The 19,171-nt window shown below is 36.5% G+C and overlaps 1 protein-coding gene across 1 annotated transcript in view; it reads left to right on the forward strand.

The window, feature by feature from the left end:
• CSMD1 (CUB and Sushi multiple domains 1) overlaps positions 1-19,171 on the forward strand; it is a 2,087,969-nt gene that overhangs the window by 385,445 nt on the left and 1,683,353 nt on the right. Inside the window, exon 2 of the mRNA XM_049902971.1 lies at positions 15,115-15,331. Within this exon, the coding sequence (XP_049758928.1) occupies positions 15,115-15,331 (217 nt within the window). The remainder of the gene's footprint in view (positions 1-15,114; positions 15,332-19,171) is intronic.

Below are 19,171 nucleotides of genomic sequence, written 5' to 3' on the forward strand. Positions count from 1 at the left end.
CCAAGACAGATTTGTTCATTTTCCTGGCAGTTGATGGTATGTTCAATATTCTTGGCTAACACCGTAATTCAAAGTCATGAAATTTTCTTTGATGTTCCTTATTCATTGCCCAGCTTTTACATGAATGCATATGAGGCATACCCTCCTACAGCTTACAAAATAAACACTTACCAAACAAGGGGCCCTTAATAGGATGTCAGGTGCCAGTCCTAGCGGAGGACTGTGTCCAGGGCAGTAGGCATCGTGATGTCCTGCCATCTCTGATGTGTGCTTCATAGTGCAGCCCTCATCCACATAAATTCTCTAACTAAAATCACAAAGATTCCTAGGAAAAGCACAAGGGTAAACATCAATATTCTGGTAAAATGTGAAACAGTGGTACGTAATCAGCCATGATGACATATATCATGGTTTTGTTCAGCCATTGTGTAATAATTAGATTTTCACGATAAGCACAAAGCCCAAATATAAAGTGTAATATTTCATAAAGAGGTGGGGGAAGCAGGCTAATAATGTATGTGTGTGTGTGTGTGCGCGTGTGTGATTCCTCTGTTTCATACCCATGAGGTATGGACAAAGTTACAGGACTGAAGGACAGAGCACCACCTGAGGGCCATTTAGAGGCCAAAACCCTCCTACAGAACTGACCATCGAGCATTTGAATGGCACCATCATCTCCACTTGAAGAAATGGGAACAAGAGAGGAATATTTAAAACATTTAAAGCCCCGATGGTTTTGAGGTCTGAAACATTTCAGGTTCAAACTTCTATTTGTTTAAATAGACATAAATTAGTTTATGTTTTATATGGATTTAAATACAGGTTATTGGAGAGCAATTCCTTAACACTAATTCTGTAAAATAACCCTTAAATTTCTGCTCTTACCTGACATCTCACTTTTTCCAGATAGCAGTTACAGAATGAAGGAAGTGCATTACGCATTTTTTTTTAATTTATTTGCTAATTTTGTTAAGGTTAAAAAAAAATACCTGTTCATGATTTTTCATGTTTTCAGTTTCCGAATCTGTGAACTCTCCCTTACTACAAATGCTCTCTTTAGTTAAAGTTCTCTGTTTACCTTACGGAGGAGAGAGTTCATGTTAGCTTTATGCTTCATACATAATAATAGATAAACCTGATCTTAGTTATGACTTTTTTGACGTTATAATTTCTCTTTGGAGGTAAGCTCTCAGTAAGCATTAAAATATAACATAATACTAAAACTTTAATATATGTCTTGCTGATCAAGAAGCCATTCTTTACTCTTGAGGGAAAAAAGGAAGGGGATGAAACTGTGGCACAAATCCACCTGTAAAAAAACTTAATACAGGGGACGGGTAGACTCCATTGCTGACGCCATTGCTGACAGGGACTTGGAGCACTCATGAGAGTGTCAGCTGGTAATTTTATTTTACCTGTCTTAGCAAGTAACATTGAATTGATTGTGTAGCATCAAGACTAAACTATATCAATTCAAATCTTGGATTAAAAATGCTCTTGAGGGAAACTTTTTTCTACATTTTACCACCACCATTTCCTGGAGAATTGTATGAAGAGTGGTTTATAATTCTTTTGATCTCCTCTGCATTAAAGGAGGGGTATGAAATGACTTTATTTCAAGTTTTTGGAACAACTCAACCCTACTGATTTGTAATGGGGTGTTTCATCACTGGGAATTCAATTAAAAGATAAATAACTAACATACAATTAAGAACTTTAGTTCTACAGTCTCTAGAGGGATGAATTTATTTTAATTGCTGGGTTATAGCATATGTCTTGCAGTATAGAAGTTGACCTCAGAATAACTTGCAATATAGAAATGTTGATTTGAAGTCCCTGAAAGTAGAGGCTCAGATTTAGATGGTAACTTTGTTTAAAGCAAAATGTCATCTATTTAAAAAGCACCAATATGGGACCTGGGAACCATGGATAAAGTAGGACTTGGATCATTTGCTTTGTTTAGATTTGCTTAGTGATATAACCAACTTCATCGTTCAAAATCTACATCTAATGTCAAATAATTTGGCAGTCACAATCCTATTATTTTAAGTGCTGCACTATGAGGTGAGGGGAGGATGGACAACCCTGCCAGGCAGGCACAGGGTGTCCACAGAGCATCCTCTAGGAAGTGATGTCTACCGGAGCTCTGAAGGACGAGTGGGACAGAGCCAGGTAAAGCGTGTGTTCGCCCCTTATTTTACACATACAGTTATAACCAGAAGGCTCTCCAGTGAACTGTCTTTTTTAAATTACAGTAGACATTTTCCTTTCCAGCTACCCTTATGTCCATATCAAGGTGCTTCATCACTAATCAAAGTCCCTAGGTGGTAGAGGTTGGAGTCCACCCAGAGACACCTTGGAAGAAAGGCCTGGTGATCTGCTGAAAAATCAGCTGTGGAAAACTCTATGGAGCATGGTTCTAATCTGACACAGGTGGGGTCACCATGAGTTGACAGCAACTGATTTTATCTCTAAGCACTACAAAAACCTTGCAAAATGGGTTTTATTCTCATTTCACATCTGAGGAAACTTAGGCTAATAAAGATTAGGTGATTTGTTCAATGCCCAATTTCCTAGGCTGGATACCAAGCACAGCTTAATTTTATTGGCTTCAAAGCCCAGTAATTTTCAGCCCTACATCATGCAGCACCCTTCCCAATTTGTCTCTTCAGAGAGGTAGTCATTGAATGATTTTATTATCATTAATTCAACATGTTCTAAGTAGCTGAGGATATTACACTACCTGAGTTAACTAAAGCTCCTTCCTGCAGTGCAATATCTCAGGAAACAGCACTGATATCATATCGATGTGCTTCCAGATTCTGACTCATTGCAGCTTTGAATGGTGACCCCTTCTAAAATGAAAATGCAGAGACACCAGTGTACACAGTAGGATTGCATAGGGTCAATATTAGCTTCAGATAAAACATGGACCATTTGAGTTAGTTTAAGAAGCTGTTGGTAATTAAGCTGTTAAATGGTATTGACATTATAGAATCCCTCTTCTCGGAGTTAGAATAATAACACCTTGATTCAGAATGTTTTAGATAATCTCCTGGCTGGAGTATATGTATATAATTCCGTCTAGTACCCGGGCTTTATATTTTTGCCGATTCTTTTCACACGAGCAAGTGTATAGATCCAATTTATACCATAACCTCCCACCCATATTTACCCTAACTCCCCTACACATTTCAATTATTAAATGTTAAGTGACAGACTCTATTCTAGCAACAGGATATAAACAAGGCAGACAGCATCTTACTCTTGGGAGCTTTTCATATTAATTATATAGACATGAAAATGAATAAACTAGTAAACAAATATTTTCACAAAGTGGTAAATGCTACAAGGAAATAAAACAGGACATAAGATGGAGAGTTATGGTGGAGGAGAATTGCAAACTGAGATATGAATGCCTGGAAAGAACCACTCGCACTGCCACCCGAATGAGGATAAGACACATATGGAAATATTTGGGGGAACGCCATTCAGGGCAGATGCATTAGCATGCGCAAAGCCCCTGAGGTAAACAAGCTCGATGTGTTCAAGAAAGGGAAAAAACTAAGCAGACCAAACCTATATGTGGTTATAATAACAAACTTTAGTTGTATTTAATGAAAAAAAAAAAAAAAAACTATTTCTACACAGTTCAGTGAAAACCCAATTTTCCTTCATAAGTGATAGAAATCAGGTATTCGCCGTTCATTTGGGGCAGAAGGACTGGCCAAGTGGCCTGACTGGTAGGCCATGGCTTCATTAGTGAGGAAATGGATTCCTTGGTTCTCTCCGAGGCTCGTGTGCCTCTGGCTTTTCTGCTTTTCTTCTTTGCTCATGTCTTGAGTAATCTCCTGTAAGTGTTTCAGATTAAAGCTCGACCAAGTACCCTAAGGCTGTCAAGCTACCGTAGCTGATATTCGGCTGCCCTTGGTGCACAGAGAAATACAATCCCTTTAAGACTTCCTTCAAGGCACAGCTCCCGGAAAAGGCCTGAAGACTTTAATTTTGAAACACTTTAATCAAAGACCTAGGAAGGGCGTTTTACCTCATAGTCCTTCCACAATTAATCATTTTCCAAATAACACAGACCCTGAAATAACAGAGGAAACAGGAGAAGATAATGCGGAGCACAGGCTAATGCATATTTGATTTGTTTACGGCTTCAAAAAGGACTTATCTGATCACAGAGTCTTCTACTTCCGTCAATGAAATTTGGGGCCTCTTGATATTTGAAATTTTGAATCTGCTTAAAAGTATGTCACAGCCCTTAGCCATTAAAGAAATTGAAAAATTCAACAAGGATCACAGTGGACCATTTTCTTCTACTTGAGAGTTATTACATAGCTATGTCCAGTGGGAGCAGGCAATTTTAAGTCATGTAACAAGCTTGCAGGTGTATAATAGAGTATTATCACAAAAATTTCAAAATAGGTAGAACTTCAAATGTCAAAAACCTCTTTGTAAAAAGTAATTAAACTTAATTTGCATGGTAATTTGCATAAGATGTAAAACCATACATTGTCATTTTCACATAATGGAAACAAGACTGCCACTGCCACCGCCACCAAGTGTAATACATATTTAAGTTTCTTTTTTTCCCCCGAATTGTGTTTTCAAAATCAGTCAGTCTGATTTGGCTTTGATGCAAACAGGGTACACACCATAAAGGTCGTCTTGGTCTCTGTCTCCACCAAGGGGTGCGGTTGAGATGATGGTACACCTTCAGCTCCTACTCTGTTTGAACGCAGAAATCTGTCTCCTCTTTCAAATGAGGTCAGGCCAGGTAGTTGGAGACACCTATATGATTATCAAGTCTTTTCATCCAGAAGATATTCTAGACTATTCTTTTGCAGCTCCTTCAACTATTTGTCTTACGACTTCTTTCTGTGTTGATAGAATTAAGTACAGAGTATTACTTCCCTACATGGCTTTCTTCACATACTTAACAATATAGGCTACATTTTCCTGGTGTCCCTGAACCAAGTTACATGTCAGAATATTCCAGGTTGCCAACTTTTGCTCTAAGAAAGGGTTTTTTTCTTATGGCAAAGGCATTTCCTTATCATAAGTCTTTAGATATTATAGCACTTAGGAAAACAACCACTAAGCTATCTTCTACCTTGAAGACGGTGTACAAATTAAATAAAACAATATATCCCGAGAGCTTAGCACATGAGTTTTTAAATGTTATACCCAACTCTCTTACTGTTTAAAGGTGGCTTAAGCCTAGAATTGAGGACACAGAGCAATTTCAATAGCATGTGGAATCTAGGAAACTATTTGTTTATGTGCAATCATTCATCAAATGCTTACAATGAATTAGAATGAATCAAAGATGAATCATCTCAACAAATATCTTACTTTAGGAAATGAAAAGGTGTGTGTGCTAAGTAGCAATATACGCTAGAGAGTAAGAGCTTGTAATAGGTATATAGATCAAGTGTAGTGAACATTAAGAGCAGAGATTATTTTAGCCCAGAAATGACAAGGGATGATACTGTTTTCTCAGTTGAGTCTTTCCAAGGCTGACTTTCAGAGTTAGGAATTACCATAGGGTATGAAGAACACTGACTACCTGAAAATTGTTCCACAGATTCCAAGGGTGACACTCCTGAGTGATGATCATAAACTAAACTGCTCACCAGGACTCCGGACTTTTTCCCCTGTAGTCACCTTGCTGAGGCAGCAGCGGTCTTGTGTACTTTCTCAGAAGAAAGAATAGCACTCGGAGACAAACTAGGTATTTCAAAAGTAAGACAAGCCTTAGATCCAGTCCTTACCAACTCTTGTTCAGTCTGTAGCATGGGCAAATATACACTGCTGTCATGGATTGAATTGTGTCCCCAAAAATGTGTGTCAGTTTGACGAGGCCATGATTCCCAGTATTGTGTGGTTGTCCACCATTTTATGATCTGATGAGATTATCCTAGTATTGTAGATCCTAACCTGTATGCTGTTAATGAGACAGGGTTAGAGGCAGTTATGTTAACGAGACAGGACTCAATGTCAGGATTAGGTTGTATCTTGAATAAATCTCTTTTGAGATATAGAAGAGAGAAGTGAGCAGAGAGACAGGGGAACCTCATAACACCAAGAAAGAAGTGCTGGGAGCGAGTACATCCTTTGGACCCAGGGTCCCTGTGATGAAACACAACTAGACCAGGGGAAGATTGATGACAAGACCTTTCCCCAGAACCGATAGAGAGAAATCCTTCCTCTGAAGCTGATGCCCTGAATTCGACCTTCTAGCCTCTTAAACTGCGAGACTAAATTTCTGTTTCTTGTGTTATTTCTATTATAGTAGCACTAGACCACTGAGACAAATGCCGTATGTGTCTCTATTGGAAATGTTTAGAAAAGTGTTCAATAAGGTGATAGTGGTAATTATCTTTGGTCATGAGATTGTAAATGTTGTAATAATTCTAAATGCTACCTTATCCTTCCCATTTTTTTCTATAATGAGCATCTACTGTATGAAAGAAAGAAGACTTGAAGTTAGAATTCCTGAGTCCCTACAGTCACTATTTTACTATGTAATCAAAATTAATCATTGTGATATACCTCAAGATTTGACAAGCAAACTTGAATTCTATAACATATTGCGTTTTCCAATGTGCCCATGTACTGTGACACAGCTGTGGTAAGGTGGAATACCCATAATGCTTTGGGAACAAAAGACCTTGTTTCATTCCTGGGAGATGATGGGCAACTCACTTCACAGCACTACACCAGTGTTTTCATGTCTACAAAACCAGCCTGTGGGACTGTTGTGATGACCCAGTAAGATTACGCCTCAAAATGTATTTTGAAAACTCTACCCCAGTCTAAAATTACAAGACAGCATTTAAAGGATTGCTGTTACCCTTCCTATATTTAAATATGATATCAAGAACTCTGACACTGTGGGCAGAAATTCATACTAGATTAACTCTAAAAGTCCTCTATCCCTAACATTCTGTTATGACCTAAGATATGTCTCCATGAGTGTGTACTAATGTATGCAGCTTGAACCAGATGCTTCATGGGTATAATTTAACTGCTCTGTGTTTCAGATATCAGTTTTTAAAAATTATGCCGTGGGTTCAGTTTTTCTGAGAGTAGTTTCTTCGGCTTGTAGGAAGTAAAAAATTATCAGCATGTATAATTGCATGTGTATGTTTCTGTGTGATGTGTACTTTTGTATACATGCATTTTGATGACGTATGTATACTTCCAAGATAACTTCCAGTGCCAAAGCTTGAAGGACATTAGACTTTATTTATTATTTATTTACATTCATTGCATTTTCAACACCTGTAAAAAAAAAAAAAAAGACACAGTTTTAATGAAAAGGTTAAAATTATAACCGAAACTCTGCAGAATACTTCATTGCCCTCAGGAAATATGATTTACAAATGTTCTTATAATAGAGTCACGTTCAGGAACATGTAAACTGAGTTAAGGTTAAAGTATCATCAGGCTTATAGTTTTTAAAGTTACTCCGTTAAAAAACATATTTACATATTCTTTCCAGCTCATATACTTTCCAGCTATAATAATCTGCTTGTTCAAAGTTGTATTTAGGGAGAACGTTTAAATAAAGCTTAGATTTAAACCAATTAAAAGGAAAACATATGTAGAATATCTGAGAGTATTCTGTAGCAGGCAAACAGCCCTTAGAGCTTAGGAACCCAGGGAAGACCATGTAAGGGAGATGTTTGAGTTAAAAATTCCAGCGTTGGTATTTGCTGGTTGTGGAGCTAAGGGCAATTCTCACAGCCTATCTTTATCTGATTTTTTTTTTTATCTGATAGCACATTGTAAACTCTTAAGATCTATACAGATGTCATATACTATAGTGTATATGTGTTCATGTATGACTTCATTGTATGCAGTTAGAAGTACTGTATTTCACTGAAGCAATATTTATTTCTGATATACGTTAACATGATTCTTGAATTAAATGCTGGCATCAGTGAAAATAATAAATTTATGTTATTTCCATTCATCTCCATATGGACAGTAAGGTTAGTTTACTTATAAACTGTGTCAGTCATTTTTGTGACTACATTAGGAAACGAGGCCTTTATATGCGTCATAATGGTACTAAGACCCACAACCATACAGTAATTGTTATTTAAGAGGATTCCCTCAACAGTAGTGTAAGTTTGGAATTGATACTGCATAACCTGAGGGACTTCAGGCAGTACCATTGTGGTGATGTTATTTAGAAAAAAATTGTTTTCATGTGGCTCATAGTAGTTTTCATTTTTTTAATTTTTATTGAGCTTCAAGTGAACATTTACAAATCAAGTCAGTCTGTCACATATAAGTTTATATACACCTTACTCCATACTCCCACTTGCTCTCCCCCAATGAGTCAGCCCTTCCAGTCTCTCCTTTCGTGACAATTTTGCCAGCTTCCAACCCTCTCTACACTCCCATCCCCCCTCCAGACAGGAGATGCCAACACAGTCTCAAGTGTCCACCCGATACAAATAGCTCACTCTTCATCAGCATCTCTCTCCTACCCACTGTCCAGTCCCTTCCATGTCTGATGAGTTGTCTTCGGGAATGGTTCCTGTCCTGGGCCAACAGAAGGTTTGGGGACCATGGCCGCCGGGATTCCTCCAGTCTCAGTCAGACCCTTAAGTCTGATCTTTTTGTGAGAATTTGGGGTCTGCATCCCACTATTCTCCTGCTCCCTCAGGGGTTCTATGTTGTGCTCCCTGTCAGGGCAGTCATCGGTTGTGGCTGGGCACCAGCTAGTTCTTCTGGTCTCAGGATGATTTAAGTCTCTGGTTCATGTGGCCCTTTCTGTCTCTTGGGCTCATAGTTATCGTGTAACCTTGGTGTTCTTCATTCTCCTTTGATCCAGGTGGGTTGAGACCAACTGATGCATCTTAGATGGCCGCTTGTTAGTATTTAAGACCCCAGACGCCACATTTCAAAGTGGGATGGAGAATGTTTTCACAATAGAATTATTTTGCCAATTGACTTAGAAGTCCCCTTAAACTATGGTTCCCAAACCCCCGCCCTTGCTCCGCTGACCTTTGAAGCATTCATTTTATCCCAGAAACTTCTTTGCTTTTGGTCCAGTCCACTTGAGCTGACCTTCCATGTATTGAGTATTGTCCTTTCCTTCACGTAAAGTAGTTCTTATCTACTAACTAATCAGTAAAAAACCCTCTCCGCCCCCCCTCCTCCCTTCGTAACCACAGAAGTATGTGTTCTTCTCAGTTTATACTATTTCTCAAGATCTTATAATAGTGGTCTTATACAATATTTGTCCTTTTACTTCTGACTAATTTCGCTCAGCATAATGCCTTCCAGGTTCCTCCATGTTATGAAATGTTTCACAGATTCGTTACTGTTCTTTATTGATGTGTAGTATTCCATTGTGTGAATATACCACAATTTATTTAACCATTCATCCATTGATGGACACCTTGGTTACTTCCAGCTTTTTGCTATTGTAAACAGAGCTGCAATAAACATGGGTGTGCATGTATCTGTTTGTGTGAAGGCTCTTATTTCTCTAGGGTATATTCCAAGGAGTGGGATTTCTGGGTTGTATGGTAGTTCTATTTCTAACTGTTTAAGATAACGCCAGATAGATTTCCAAAGTGGTTGTACCATTTTACATTCCCACCAGCAGTGTATAAGAGTTCCAATCTCTCCGCAGCCTGTCCAACATTTATTATTTTGTGTTTTTTGGATTAATGCCAGCCTTGTTGGAGTGAGATGGAATCTCATCGTAGTTTTAATTTGCATTTGTCTAATGGCTAATGATGGAGAGCATTTTCTCATGTATCTGTTAGCTGCCTGAATATCTTCTTTAGTGAAGTGTGTGTTCATATCCTTTGCCCATTTCTTGTTTGGGTTGTTTGTCTTTTTGTGGTTGAGTTTTGACAGAATCATATAGATTTTAGAGGTCAGGCGCTGGTCGGCGATGTCATAGCTGAAAATTTTTCCCAATCTGTAGGTGGTCTTTTTACTCTTTTGGTGAAGTCTTTAGATGAGCATAGGTGTTTGATTTTTAGGAGCTCCCAGTTATCTGGTTTCTCTTCATCATTTTTGGTAATGTTTTGTATTCTGTTTATGCCTTGTGTTAGGGCTCCTAATGTTGTCCCTATTTTTTCTTCCATGATCTTTATCATTTTAGTCTTTATGTTTAGGTCTTTGATCCACTTGGAGTTAGTTTTTGTGCATGGTGTGAGGTATGGGTCCTGTTTCATTTTTTTGCAAATGGATATCCAGTTATGTCAGCACCATTTGTTAAAAAGACTGTCTTTTCCCCAATTAACTGGCACTGGGCCTTTGTCAAATATCAGCTGTTCATATGTGGATGGATTTATATCTGGGTTCTCAATTCTGTTCCATTGGTCTATGTGCCTGTTGTTGTACCAGTACCAGGCTGTTTTGACTACTGTGGCTGTATAATAGGTTCTGAAATCAGGTAGAGTGAGGCCTCCCACTTTCTTCTTCTTTTTCAGTAATGCTTTGCTTATCCGGGGCTTCTTTCCCTTCCATATGAAGTTGGCGATTTGTTTCTCCATCACATAAAAAAATGACATTGGAATTTGGATCGGAAGTGCATTGTATGTATAGATGGCTTTTTGTAGAATAGACATTTTGACTGTGTTAAGTCTTCCTATCCATGAGCAAGTTATGTTTTTCCACTTAAGTAGGTCCTTTTTAGTTTCTTGTAGTAGTACTTTGTAGTTTTCTTTGTATAGGTCTTTTACATCTTTGGTAAGATTTATTGCTAAGTATTTTATCTTCTTGGGGGCTACTGTGAATGGTATTGATTTGGTTATTTCCTCTTTGGTGTTCTTTTTGTTGACGTAGAGGTTTTGTTTGTTTTGATTTAAGAAAAAGTTGAAATACTTTCATGAGCCAAGGAGATATTGACTGGATGTCTGGCAAGTTGACCTGTCCCTAGGGAAACCCCACATTGCTTGGGGTAAGACAGGGTAGGCTCTTTCTTGCACTAAGAAAGGCCTGAGACATCAGGTACTTTTTTCTTTAACACACAGTTGCCCTGTCCCACAGGAGAAAGTGGTCAGGGCTGATTTCAGAGATGCTAAATGGTGATTCATTTATCTCCTTACAATTAAAAAAAAAATCCATCTCCAAGTAGGAAAGGAATCTCCAACTGCCTATAATATCTATAATTTTTATTTTCTGTTGTGTTGCCTTTTTCTTGTTCATTTTTGAGAATTATTTGTTATAGTATAAATATGTCATTTGTTGAATATATGTATTGCAGATATATTCTATTCTTTGGATTGGTTTTTGCTCTTTCCTTTTATGAGTTTTACTTTTTTTGTGCTATATGAGAAATATTTGCTTACCACGAGGTTATGAAAACATTTTTGTTATTTTCTTCTGGAAACTTTTATTTAATGCTTTGCATTTAGGTTTATAGTTTATCTGGAATTGTAGGATAGCGATCAAGTTTTTTTTTTTTTTTCCCCCAATTGAATACCCAATTGCCACATCATCATTTCTTGAAGAGACCATTCTTTCTTTACCACTCTGCACTATACCTTTTATGATAAACCAAGTGTATAATTGTGTGGGCTTGGTTTTGAAGTGTCCTTTCTGTTCCATTGACTGTCTAGGATTGAACCAACTCAACACTATCTCATTTACTGTAGCTTCACATGACATGGTAAGACTTCCAGTTTTATTCTTCTCATTTAAGATAGTTTTGGATATTCTTGGTTGAAACCAACAAAATCAAAATTTAACTTTGGTGTAGATATTTTAACAACTTCCTGCTTGAAAGCAATGTGTAGTCAAGATTGAGAATTACTAGTCTCAGAACTTTTGAGCCATTTCCAGTTTCTAGCAGGCGTGTGGAAAAGTCTATATACTGAACAAATGTGACTCACTCTGCAAAATGTACTGTACTAATTGGTACCCTAAATACAGCCTAAATGTTATTCCTCAGAAAAAAAATCTTAATATCTGATAATCTGGTTCACCATGACGGGCCTATAATAGTAACTACTTTCTAGCTGACATTTTCTGTTGAATTTATTTTTCTTGTCTCCAATTTATAATTTCAAGCCTTCACTTTTTTTTTTCTTGATTTACTGTGAAGTAAGAATTGCTAGAAAAACCAGAAAAGCTATTTTCTTTAAAGACCTTTCAAAACCCCACAGCTTTAATACCTACTTGTTACAGTGTTATTGTTAGATTTAAATTTAGTGTAAAATAGATTTCTTATTAGTTCTTTGGTTTTAAACTCATAAATCCCTTTCATTAAATCTTTTTTATTAAGATTTAGCAAACTCCCACAAGCATTTGGTAATATTACTTTGAAAAATTGGAGCTCACTGAGACCTACTATTGTGAAATATGTTTTTAAAAGTATAAAATGTAGCTGGAAATAATTTTCTATTTGCAGCTCAACAACTACAAAAAAGCTGGGATAATTCTTGTATTCGAGCACTTAAACTACAGGCAATTATCTGAATATGCCCCGTTCCTACAGAACTTTCTTAATATTTTTAGTGTCAAAACATTTAAACATATTGGTAGGAAATGGCCAGATTAAGGAGGAATAAAAACACTGCAAACAGTTTCCAGGAGCTACTAAATAGCTAACCTCAAATTAAATGTTGGAATGATTTGGTGGGAGTTACTTTATTCCCTCACTTGATGGTAATATTTACAGTTAAAATGATTAAAGTGTGTTCATTAAGACAATTCGAACACCTATCTGTCCAGAGTTCAGCCTCCACTCTTTTTTCGTTCACTCTGGTAGATTCAAGCACGGCTATGACAGGCAGGCTGTTAGAGATAACGGGGCAAATAATACGTAAACAACCACAAGGATCTAACAGCAAGTCACGCAAAGCAGATAAACAGGGGTGACTGAACAAAGGTAGGTGGATAAAGAACTCAGGGTGGCTGAAAGGAAACATTTCAGTAAAGGTGGAAAGGAAGGGATTTTGGAGTTTGTCTAGCGCTAGGAATAGAATTGATGGGATGGTGTGTGTGGACATTACCAAACTCCCAAATCTATCCTTTCAGCAGAAGATCTTTGTAGGAATCCCAAGGCCAGCAATTTACTGAAGGGACCTGTCTCTTTAACCGTCCTTGGAATCGGGAAATTGCCAGAAGAGGGCAATGTTAAAATCCATACCACCAGATCTTAAGCTTGTATTAGCAGCAGAGAGAAAGCCTGAAACCCGCTTCTGAGTTCACTTTCCAGCCTCACCCACGTCCATAACTCTGCTCAGGGACTGAAGGTGGCTTCAGAGTGTCCCATATCAGGTTACTTCAGTCACTGCCTGGAACAGTCTCCAAAGCCTTACCCTATTCCTCTACAGGACTGAATCTGTCGCCTTCCTGGGCCTCCCTGTGGCCCTGCCCTAACTGCTGAGGAGGAGCTCATTCCTCTTTCAGGTTTGGCTACTCCTACCTCACTGCAGGCCGCTGAGGATGAGCCTGTCAGCAGGAAGACCTGTGTCCCGCTTGACTCCAGTTACATTGCCCCCTCCTTCCTTTTCCAATTTTCATGTACGTCTTTGACGCTGAGAAGTATCTAAATCTCACCTGTCTAAGGGAAGTTATGATGACAGGAGTAAAAAGTGGGATCTCCTGCAAGCCCATACCTGCTCAGGGAACATTAAAACACTTCTTGTCTATTTTTAACTCTAAGCCTTTTCTTTAACTTTTCCCATCATTTCGATACACCTTCTACCTTCTCCAACATTCATTAAATCTTACCTATCTAAAAAAAAAAAAAAAATTTTTTTTTTTTTTTTTTTTTTTAATCTATATAGGAGGAAACCCTATATAGATGCTACGGCTTCTAACCAAAGGGTCGGTAGTTCAAATCCTCCAGGCACTCCTTGGAAACTCTATGGGGCAGTTCTACTCTATCCTATAGGGTCGCTATGAGTCGGAATTGACTCGACGGCACTGGGTTTGGTTTTGTTTGTTTTTTTTATCTATATAGGAAGACTGTGAGTGACAGTGGGAATGTTTCTCATTTTGCAGGTTGTTCAATTTGAGCATTGTTTAGCTACTCTTGTTTAAGGCTTTTTGTTTTCAACCAGACATACTTTTTTTTTTTTTTTTAATTGTGCTTTAAGTAAAAGTTTACAGCTCATATTAGTTTCTCATACAAAAATTTTTACACACATTGTTACGTAACCCTAGTTGCTCTCTCTGTAATGTGACAGCACACTCCTCCTTTCCACCCAGGCTTTCCGTTTCCATTCAACCAGCTCCCATCCCTTTCTGCCTTCTCATCTCACCTCTGGACAGGAGTTGCCCATTTAGGCTCATGTATCCACTTGAACTAAGAAGCACCCTCTTCACAAGTGTCATTTTATGTCTTATAGTCCAGTCTAATCTTTGTCTGAAGAGTTGACTTCGGGAATGGTTTCAGTTCTGGGTTAAAAAGAGAGTTTGAAGGGCAAGTCTTCTGGGGTTCCTCTAGTCTCAGTCAGACCATTAAGTCTCGTCTTTTTACTAGATTTGAGTTCTGCACCCTACTTTTCTCCTGTTCTCTGTTGTGTCCCTGTCAGGTCAGTGATTGGTGGTAGCCAGGCACCATTTGGTTCTTCTGGTGAAGTCTTTACAACCAGACACACTCTTGTGGTCTTGCTTTATTCTTTGACGTAGTAGGACTTTCGCCAGTGTAGGCACAAATCAATAGATTTGCATATCGACTATGGTTTTCTCTATTCATATTGTCATATAGTATAGTCATTTAGGTATATTAATATATGCATGTATGCATGTATATAGTTAGACAGTGTTTATTTTATGTCTATAAATTTAGTTTCCCCCAACAAGGAACTTAGGTGCAGTTTCCAGATATACGGAGGTCTGATACTGACAAAGCTTTATTAAAAATGAGAGAAAAAAATTTTTTTCTCAAAATTTCTAATATGAGGACCCAAACATTGTATATTTTCTTTCTTCTTCCTCTTTTCTTTTTGTCATTCTCTTCCTCTTGCTGCACTGGAAAACACTTGCAATTTATTAATACTTGTGCACTAATAATTACAAAATAAGTCTGTAAAAGTTGGTCAAATGGCTGGAAAATAAAAATTCATCTCTTTAAGACAGCGAAAATAATGTTATTTTTCGTGTTTTATTTTTTAGGTCAAAACTGTGGAGGCTTAGTACAGGGTCCAAATGGCACCATCGAAAGCCCAGGATTTCCTCATGGTTATCCAAACTACGCTAACTGCACCTGGATCATTATCACAGGAGAACGCAATAGGATACAGCTGTCTTTTCATACTTTTGCTCTTGAAGAAGATTTTGATATTTTATCAGTTTACGATGGACAGCCCCAACAAGGGAATTTAAAAGTGAGGTAAAGTATCGTTTCTTCATGTTATAGATTAGATAGCACGGTTTGAGTACTCAAATTCTGAAATTTAATTGGAATTAATATATGAATTTAATTATTAGAAAATAAAATTTTATTACAAAGAAAAATTAAAAACAATAGATTTGTGCCTAATTGTGCACCTTTTTCCATACTGAAAAACATAATTTTATATTGAAAGCAATTATTAATTTCATTTATAGCTATCAAATTATTCAAGATCTGTAAAACAGTGTTGTCAAGGTGATTTATGTAAAGTTATAATACACCATTGTTTTTAGGCAACTGTGGATTTGAGAAAAAAAGAACAAAGACAAGTACATGAGTACAATTAAGACAACAAAAGGAAACTTTATATTGTAGAGAATGCTTTCAATAAAAAGAATATAGCAAGTGGGTGGTGGTGAGAACACTGAGGAATATTGTACTCTTTGAAGGATTTTTGGTTACAAAATCAAGATATGTTCAACTCTTCATTGTTTTTTTCTTTGATTTATGATTTTTACCATGAAGAAAAAAAATTCCTGAGATTATATTAATTTATATCCTTGATTTATCAACAAGAAAAAACACCAATACATGTAGATAGATAGATAGTTGATAGATAGATGATAGATAGACAGAAGATAGATAGATAGATAGATGATAGATAGATAGATAGATAGATAGACAGACAGATTTCTTTTTTCCTGGCAAAAGAAAGAGGATAGATCCTCTTTAAACATATTTGAATTTCTTAAATTGACACATATATTTAAATATATTTGCATATGTCAAATAAAGCCTTTATTCTCCTGTTTTAAAATTCTGCATTAGAGTTTAAGTTTGTTCAATATATGGAATCTTGTTGAAAAATTGACAGTAGGCAGAAGGAATTGTGTTGCTTATGTCAAGAAAATGTTATTGATGCTTAGGTCAAAATTAGTACACACAAAAATCGTATATTCATGATTTTGTTGAATGAGAAAAAAAGCTACAAAAATGCATTATTTAATTTGTGCATCCAGTTAATATATTAATAAATATTAATCACAGTTAATTTATTAATTATATAGTTAATATCTCGGAATATTAAGTATTTAATATATTACGTTAATATATTAAATACTTTAGGCATTTTCACATATAACTTGCTAGTATTGCTTGGGTCATCTATAATATTTGTTGTATGTTTTTAGAAACATTTTGCCGTTTGGCCTGTCATATCTTACATGCTGTTTTCTCTCTTTTTGCATCAGTTAGGTGAACTTTTCCCTTGTAGAACCATCCATGGTCCTATATATACATGATACCTATACATACAATCCTTGCAGATGCAAGATTTCTTATCCCCATTCTTGCTCTTCTAAATATTAGTTATTTACTAGTTTTTTTTTTTAATTCCCAATTATTGGCACTGCTAGGGAATAGTAGTATGTTGTGAGAAAAATAAGAATTGTAATAGGTACTGCAAAGAAAAAAAAAAACTGCAAAGAGCTATGGCAAAAAGGGGAATTAAGAATTCCACTTTATTCAAATAACAACACATGTGACTATTGGTTAAAAGCGGTCCTTTTTCTTTCCTTAAAAAATTACTAGTAAATATGTGCTCTTAAAAAAAAAAAAATCTTCTCTTTCCTTTCTGTCAACATTTCCATTTTCTATAATTCTATCACACAAAGGAAATGTGCCATGGCATGTTAATTAGATTAACTATGTATCTTTACACAGTTCACTATCCTTTTTTTCCTTATGGTGATATTATGGTCATTTTATATGTCAGTAAATATAAAGCTTAGGAAATAACATTTTTGCTATTTCACTATTGTAACATTCGCAAAATTGAGGTCAGAACAATTTGATTCATTACATTGTGCTTAAAAGTTCCAGGGACTAATATATAAATTGATGCTTGTACCCCAGAGAGCTTTACAAACATTGGTGAGTTTTATGTGTAACACCACGGTGATTTAACTCACTTAGATATTTTTAGTAGAAAAAGCCAGAGATGCTGGTAAAAAAGGGACTACTTGGGGTCATATGAATTCCTCAGTTAACTACAGTTTTTCATTTGTGGGAGAGAACAAATATGTTGTATTACTACGTGTTTCTTGCAGTCTTTATGATAGGATGTGAAGTCCTTAAGGTCAGGATGATACTTTCATTTCTCTATTAAATTTTATACTTCTTCTTTCCACCTCCCCACCCAGAAAGCCTTCCTAAGTGGATGTTCTATGGGTATACAGTAGCTATTTGGGGGACAAAACTGACTTTTCTAGGTGTCAAACCAAGATGAGGCAAAACATACCATAAATAGAATTCCACCAATGACCACTAAGAGCTATGGGTCTTCACTAAAATAAAATTTTGAAAAATAATAATGTGGAAAACAAATGTGAGCACTGTTAGGGAAAACACACTGTCAAGGACCCAGCATTTCAGCATCAGTTGATGGGGAAAGTAATTATAAATAGCATCAAATATTAGTTAATTTGGGGGAAGGCAGCTTTATTGCTATTTGTTTTCCTGTTATATCTTGGAACAGTTGTTTATTTCTCAAATACAATTTACTAACAACACCTAAAGCAGCTCCAGGATCCAAAAGAAGGACACCGTTGTGAGAGGATTGACGTGCTGAGCTGCACATCCACTTAGCTGTCATGAAAGTTATTACCTTCAGCTGTCACGGACTAGCATTGTTTTACTGTTGTACAAAAGCTGTTTTTAGTAGCTCACAATGTGCACTGACTAAAAAATGAATTAATGGCTGTCGTGGGAAGCAACTTGAGTATTTTATTATAAGGAATTTTGTTTAACCACAATAAGACGTTTTCTAAATAGACTTAAGATGCAGATTTAACTAGCAAGTAACAAAACATAGAATTGGGACTTTAAAATTATGGATATTTACACTGTAACTTAAACTTTAGTTAGGAATATATTACTTACCAAATTAAAAATTAAAAAAAAGTCTTTAAAGTTAAAAAAAATTATGTAACGTGCAATTTATGTTATCATCTTAGATTATTTCTATATACAAATGCATACACAAATTCATATACTTAGTCCTACATCAATAAATTAAATTTAATATGTGAATATCAAGAGGCAAATTAAGATTTCTCTAAAGCTAAGCACAAAAGAAAAGATTTGGCTCAAAATTAAAATTAGAAATCCAGCCTTTGAGTTATATAGAAATAAAAACGTGTGTATTGATTTTTGTGAGCTACTGGAGAACAAGTATTTCTGAATCTCTGGTCTTTATTGACTTTGAACCTTCTTTTGGTTCTCCGATCTTGTAATAGCTCTAAGCACTTAGTTGTACAATCCTAAAATTTTATCTCCAACGTTTTTCCATTAGCTATTCCTTGTTTCCATTCCTGTAGTAAATGCTCCGGTGAAGGCCCCTGCCCTATCATAAGCTGACCAGTACATGCTGACTGATCAATAACACCCCTGCCTTTTGGGTCATGTCACTTTAATCCTGAAACATTTGCTGCATTCTTACTGTGTTAAATCCCTATTCCACATTGTCTGCGAGATAAACATTTCCAGTAAATTTTGCCGATAGTCAAGGGATTCTATTATCTGACTCCAAACTGCACTTCTATCCTTCAATCTTTCCCATTAGTTTCCTGTGGAAGATTTCTTATCTAGTTGAATGAATCTATGAATTACTCCTTGATCTCAGCTCACTAAGAAGACTGTTTTGCTTCCCCATACCTCTCTTTGCTGTTCTACATGCTACTCATCTTTCAAAGGCTATTTCACATTACATTTAACTCAGAAAATCTTGTCTGTACACCCCAAGTTAATAAAACAAACAAACCACTTTATTTTTCACTC

Source organism: Elephas maximus, chromosome 12 (assembly GCF_024166365.1).
Source record: "Elephas maximus indicus isolate mEleMax1 chromosome 12, mEleMax1 primary haplotype, whole genome shotgun sequence".
NCBI lineage: Eukaryota > Metazoa > Chordata > Mammalia > Proboscidea > Elephantidae > Elephas > Elephas maximus.